Raw genomic sequence first — 6,513 nt, forward strand, 5'->3', positions numbered from 1 at the left:
TCACTTATATTTTTGTCTGAAAAGTGTTGGTGAATTGTTTAAAAATGTTTCGAAAAGAGAGTTCAACTTTGTAATGATTCTCGTATGAATGTATACAAAGTATTTATCTCGTTTGATTTTGGAAAACAGTTTAGAAAAATATAACTTGGTAATGATTCTAGTATGAATGTATACCAAGTGGTGATTTTCTAGGACTTGCAAAGTGTGAGGGTGGAAAATGTTTTAGGTTATGATCCAGTAATTGAGAGTTATACCTTCCTAAGGTCGTTATGGGCATTTCCTATCCTTGTGAGGGTAAAACTGTCCTTACTATTGAGAAGTAAGTAGTTTTATCCTTTGGATGTAAAAGGGTCATCGTAGGGTCATCGATAGGTCATTGAAGGCAACAGTTGTAAGGATACCTTAGCATTCGAAGGGACGATCATCATTTAACCGTAGGCTACACCGAAGGGTCATCGAGGGACAAAATCATATATTCGAAGGCAACATCCGAGGGACTATGATTTATTTTAAAGGGACATGATGATTTAATCGAGGGGTCTTTGCTAAGGGTATCCCCACATTCGCGGGACATGACCGTAATACCGTAATATCGTAAGGCAAAAGAGAGGTCCAAGATCACATATTTAAAGGTCATATTTTAAAGTCAATTAGGTGATTAGGATGAATCTCCACATTAAAATCAATACATTAAAATTAATACATTAAAATTAATACATTAAAATTAATTAAGCAATTTAGGGTGGATCTTCATAAGGGTATCCCACAAATAAAGTGGAAGACCTAAACAGCAATCTTTTCCTGGGATATGTGAGCCTTTACAAAATTCAGCAAACGGGTTAGAATACCAATCAGGATGCAATCAAGAGTTGCACCAAAGCAGTAATAGTATCAGGTAAACAGAGCATGGTTATGATAAAACAGGTCAGTTGGGCAAAGATCAAAACAGAGCGAAAAAACAACGGCATCCATTACAACAATTCAAGGTATCCAGGCATACTTAAGTCCACATGCAAAACCTCAAATATATTTATGCATTCAATTATGGTATCACATGTGAATTCGGAACATAAAGCGGCGATAGTAACGCAAACCTGTTTGCAATTGAATTGCAATCTTGAATTGGCCGATCGGATCGAATTGAGCGGTGCCGCCGGCTTTTCCTTCAGGGTTTCCTTTAGGGTTACTTGGAATAAGTTAAACAGTAGTCCTGAACACTCCACCACAAGCCGGTAGGGTTTGTTCCTGGATTCTTCAACTAAACAACAAATTAAAACGAAGGAAATAAACTAGATCCTAACGTAAGGTTAGATCCGGTAAAAAGGTACACAATAGTTTCCGTTGTAGAAACTATTGTGCGAAAAGGAATTAACTAAATGCTAAAAGGAAATAGGAAATTGCAAGGGAAATAGTGTAGAACTCGTAGGAAAAACGATGCCTAAGCTGCTGGAAAGGAAAATATGCAAAAGTGAAAACGGCAAAGAAAAAAAAATGTGGAAAAGCCTCCCCTGCTTTAGGTTTTCAAAGTGGCTATTTATATTGGTGTCATTAAGTAACTGCCTGCTGCCAAAAGGTCTTCAACGTGGCTAATTGCATGGCGTGGATATAGGGCCCAACACTCCTCAACGTCTCTTCAAGTCTCTGAGGCGTTACTTGCGCCCAAAAAGTAGGGGGATGGTGTGACGTTCGTCACACCATGTGTGACGTCCGTCACAGGGGTGTGCAAGGCGTGACGCTCGTCACAGCCTCTGTGACGCTCGTCACAGGTGCAACACCAGTGTTGTACTTTGGGCTGGGCTTTTCTATTTGGTTCGTTTTCTCTCCTTTTTGCACCTCTTTTCCTCCATTTTTACTTGTGCTTCCAAATAAGCCACCTGAGACAAATAGGAAGAAAATACCGCGTAATTTCTAATAATATAAAGTGAACTGAAATAAATAATGATAAAATTTAATTGAATTAAGTCCTAAAATATGACATAATTTCATGTTATCACTAGGCGAGCGTGTAGCGAACAGGCCAGTTTGGGTCATTCGTGAGCTGGGCCTTCGTTCCTTTAAGATCAGTGTCATAAAAATGAGTCGGAGTGCCCTGAAAAATGCCTTGAAATATTAATGGGCAAATTTTGGGGTATGCAGGATGCATCATCGGCACCAACACCAGCTCAGGCAGCACCGTCCGTGTAGGTTGCATCGTCGATGCCGACATCAGCTTCGAAAAAATCATCTGTGCAGGCTGCATCGTCGATGCCAACACCAGCTCAGGAAGCATCGTCCGTGCAGGTTGCATCATCAATGCCAACATCAGCTTCTAAAAAATCGTGTGTGCAGGCTGCATCGTTGATGCCAACACCAGCTCAGGCAGCATCGTCCGTGCAGGCTGCATCGTCGATGCCAACACCAGCTCAGGCAACATCGTCTGTGCAGGCTGCATCGTCGATGCCAACACCAGCTCCAACTGTAGTACCTGTTCATGCCACTACCTCTGAGAAATTCAGTTTTATGCCTACTCCAACTTTAAGCCATCAAACAATGGCTGGCCCTCAAAGTATAAACCTTCAAACAATGGCTAGCCCTTCAAATTTGGCAGAGGAGGAAGATGTGGATGCTGATGAGGATGAGGCGGTGGGTCAAGAAACTATTACCCCTCTTGTGCCAACAATAGATGAGAATGGGAAAGTTATTATAAAACCATCTGGTACTGGGTAAGTCATATATATTCTCATAATTTAATAATTTAGTAGTTTTATTATTGTATTTTGTCTAAAATATATATAACCTGTTAAGAAAGTTGAGAATATTACTATCCATATGATTCTTAATAATTTAGTAGTTTTATTATTGTATTTTGTAGGCTAGTTCCTGCCAAAGAAGTTGCTGGTGCCATTAATTATGCGATACGCAAACAATTTTATAAACCTATACATCATTGGTCTGCACTCGATCCTGATACGAAAGCTGATTGGTTTAAGTTGTTTGGAGTAAGTATTTATTGACTTTTGTCACTTAAGTTGATCAAATTATATTTAAAAAAGTAACTAATTGGTTATTAATATTAATTATGTGATTTTAATTATTTTTAGGAGAAGGTTTCGTGGGATCCTTTCGATCATGCATTTGTCTATAGTGCATTTGAAAAAAAAGGAAGAAAACGATTAAACGACATGTTGGGGAAGGCGAGGAGAAAAGGGACTCGACCTTCATGGATTGGTGATGATGCTTGGGTTGAACTTCAAACTTATTGGAAAAAGACCGAGTTTTTGGCTGTGTCTTCTCAAAACAAGACCAATCGAGCTTCCGCAAGAGGCGGAGCAGTCCACACCACAGGCCGTAAGGCTCATATTGATGTTGCACTTCAACTTGTAAGTAATAAAATCCTAACAAATTATTATTATTATGAAGATTCTTTATATCTTGACAGTTTTACTCGTATTCTGTATTGATTATTGGATTATTTGATTTTTGTAGTCACGTGAACTTCAAAGGGATCTGCGTCCCGATGAGTTATTTTTAAAAACACACAAGAGGAAAAATGGTGAATGGGTTGACAGTCGTGCTGCATCTACTTATGTAAGTTCTCGTAAATTTTACTGCATCAATATTTGCATCCATGCTTTCAGAAGCAGACTTATTCAAATTAAACTCTCCAAAAAGGATCTAGTTATCCATTTTTATAGTCTAATGTAAGTTAGATATAATAGCACAAGTCCTATGTTTAACTATCAGTTTGAAATTCCTGCAATCAGTTTGCTGTGCTGTTTGATATTTGTTTTACTTGCAGTCCTAACACTAACAGTCCTAACACTAACAAATATTTGCTGCAACAAGTATAGATATCAGTTTTACTTCCAGTCCTAACACTAACAAATATTTGCTGCAACAAGTATAGATATCATTGATTCAAGTCAAAAACAGAAGTGTGATTACTCATTAGAACACCTTTTAATATATCCAACTATTTATCTGAATGAAAATGAATAGTACATCATACGATTCCATATACACATTATGTTACTGGTTTTTCATAATACAACATCCATTAATTAAAGAGAGATGATTTGGTGAGAGCATAATAAAACTAATGATAAACTAGGCTTCCAATTAAACAATATAACAGTACCAATTAAGGTTGGTATATAATTCTAATAGAGTTTCAAAACTGCTAACTCTATCCATGTAAACTAACTCTAACTTTTGTGATAATTCGTTCTATTAATCAACAAGGAGCATAGTTAGTAATATTTTTTATTAGTTTTTTTGTTTGGTTGTTACACTGTGAGTGAAGTTAGGAAAGAGTTGTTAAAATGCAATTAATTATAACTTCTGTTAGATGACAGTTGGAATGTTAATTCGGTTAGAGTTAATTTGTTAGATGTTTGGACAAGTTGAATTCTGCTAGGGAATCGATTCCATTGAAAATGAAATTCTGTCACATATATTACCTTCTAGATGCATGAGTTTACTAAGTCGATTTTGATCAAATGGAAACTAGCTTAATTGGTTCAGTCACATGAAAATGCTAGCAATCTTGTGGTGCAAATTGATTTGATTCATGATTTATGAAAACCTACTGTTAATTGATTATGCATTATTGTCACACTTATTTGAATATTAAATAGGATGGTTATTACTGTTGGCATTTTATTGAATTACTTCTAACATTTTTTAATTGAAGGGTTTGCGTTTTTGTGACAATTGAGAAAATGCAATTTTGCTTGTTTTAAGTGCGACGAGTCTGTAGATCAATAATTATTTGTGGGTATGATTGCAGACATTATTGAACATCTAAGGGACTGAACTATCTAGCTTTTCTCCCAGTTTTTATTCATTATATATTTCATTCTTCGTTTGGATCTTTAACTGTAGTTTTTATTTTTTATTTTGTTATCTTTTGGTTATAACGTTTTTAAGGCTTCAGATTTTGATATTATTCATGCTTGCAGTTTTTGTAGTGGTTAGCAATGTTCCAAAAGAAGCATAGAATCAATATTATGTTGTTTTAGCTTTTAAGCGGAAAACCATTCCATGGGTTCAATGTTCATTTTGTCAGTTTCAATCCATTTTTCTTCTTTTAAGTCTTTGTTATAACATTGGATTTTTGGGCCCTGCTCAAAAAGGGCTTCTTTTTCGGGAACAAGGACTATTTAGTAATATTTATAATAATACTTGTTTATTGGTTGTTGGGAGATTTTCTGGGGACGAGGACTCATGGTTGCTCGTATAATCAAAAGAGCAACTGCGTTAGTTACTCAAGTTGGTTAACGTGAGTGCTCCTTTGTTACGTGGTGACCATAAATCCCGGATTTATCATGCCACTTCACTCAAAGCCCGCCTTTATTTGGGACTGATGAACATGCTTGAACTTGAAAAGTAATGTATACGTTCTATGTTAATGTAGTGTTTAAAGTTTGTGACACAATGGCATTATAACCATCCTATTTAATAGCCCGTCTTCATCTCTAAATTCTTAACAGAGCACTAACTTAGCATTATAATGTTTTGTTATGCAGAAGACTTTTAAAGAGAAGTTTGATGCAGAACTTCAGCCAACTGAAGAAGGGAATGGAGAGGTTGTTCAGGTGTTAGATGGAGAGCGTGTAAATCAGCTATGGACAGAGGCTGCTGGGGGCCGTAACCGTGGTCGGGTTTATGGCGCTGCAGATTTAGCTATTAATCTAAAACGTGGATCAAAAAGTTTTACCCAACAATCTCAAACTCCTCAACACTCTATGTTTGGGATGTCATTAGAAGCTGAAAGAGCAGCTAGAATTAGAGCTGAACAAATTGCCGAGGCTGCAACGACCCAATTACAAGAGGCTAACGAAGCAATGCGAGCTGCTACCGAGGCTGCAAAAGCTGCTACCGAGACTGCACAAAGGATGGAGAGGGAGATGAATGCTTGGAAGGAATTTATGATGAAGAAATTTGACACTTCAACTTTTGTATCACATTCTCATCATTATGATGACGATTTGGATGATCAATCATTAGATGAAGATTGATCTTGTACTTTTAGTAGAACGAATTAATCTCGGATGTGATTACTTTTTGTGTATGTTTTTTGAAAGTTAATGTGGGTAGAACTTTTGTAGTTACTTTCATGAATGTTTAAAATTGTTTCCAAATGTTTTACCATAAATATGATATTGTGGATTGAAAAAATTTGTTCGAGTGAGGTTGTCATGTTGCAACCCGTTATTGTCCTTTTTTGTTGACTTTAGAGTCGGTGTATGCAAGGCTAAATATTAGTATAGACTTTTCTATGTTGACTTTAGTGTCGGTGACACGGACGCTATCTGTTGACTTTTTTTGTTGACTTTAGAGTCGGACCGGCCAACGCTAAACATAATATTGACTTTTCATGGTTTTGAAACAACATAGCGTCGGTTCCTTAGTGTCCGCTTTATGCAAGGCTAAATATTAGTATAGACTTTTCTATGTTGACTTTAGTGTCGGTTACACGGACACTATCTGTTGACTTTTTTTGTTGACTTTAGAGTCGGACCGGCCAACGCT

General features: G+C 36.8%; 1 protein-coding gene across 1 annotated transcript; it reads left to right on the forward strand.

Moving 5' to 3' along the window:
* The first annotated feature begins 2,195 nt into the window (after positions 1–2,195).
* On the forward strand, positions 2,196–5,999 carry LOC127078989 (uncharacterized). Its single transcript, XM_051019406.1, has 6 exons — positions 2,196–2,702; positions 2,852–2,978; positions 3,081–3,359; positions 3,466–3,680; positions 3,779–3,824; positions 5,508–5,999. The coding sequence occupies exons 1-6, from the start codon at positions 2,197–2,199 to the stop codon at positions 5,997–5,999; spliced, it is 1,665 nt and encodes a 554-aa protein (XP_050875363.1). The 5' UTR covers position 2,196.
* Positions 6,000–6,513: the final 514 nt, after the last annotated feature.

Source organism: Lathyrus oleraceus, chromosome 5 (genome assembly GCF_024323335.1).
Source record: "Lathyrus oleraceus cultivar Zhongwan6 chromosome 5, CAAS_Psat_ZW6_1.0, whole genome shotgun sequence".
NCBI lineage: Eukaryota > Viridiplantae > Streptophyta > Magnoliopsida > Fabales > Fabaceae > Lathyrus > Lathyrus oleraceus.

What these genes read in the sequence shown, in the direction of transcription:
- LOC127078989 (XM_051019406.1), top strand. Translation starts at nt 2,197, where the DNA reads ATGCCGACATCAGCTTCGAAAAAATCATCTGTGCAGGCTGCATCGTCG. An exon ending in TTGATGTTGCACTTCAACTT is followed by an intron (nt 3,360 to 3,465) that starts GTAAGTAATAAA and finishes TGATTTTTGTAG; the next exon opens with TCACGTGAACTTCAAAGGGA. An exon ending in ACAAATATTTGCTGCAACAA is followed by an intron (nt 3,825 to 5,507) that starts GTATAGATATCA and finishes TTTGTTATGCAG; the next exon opens with AAGACTTTTAAAGAGAAGTT.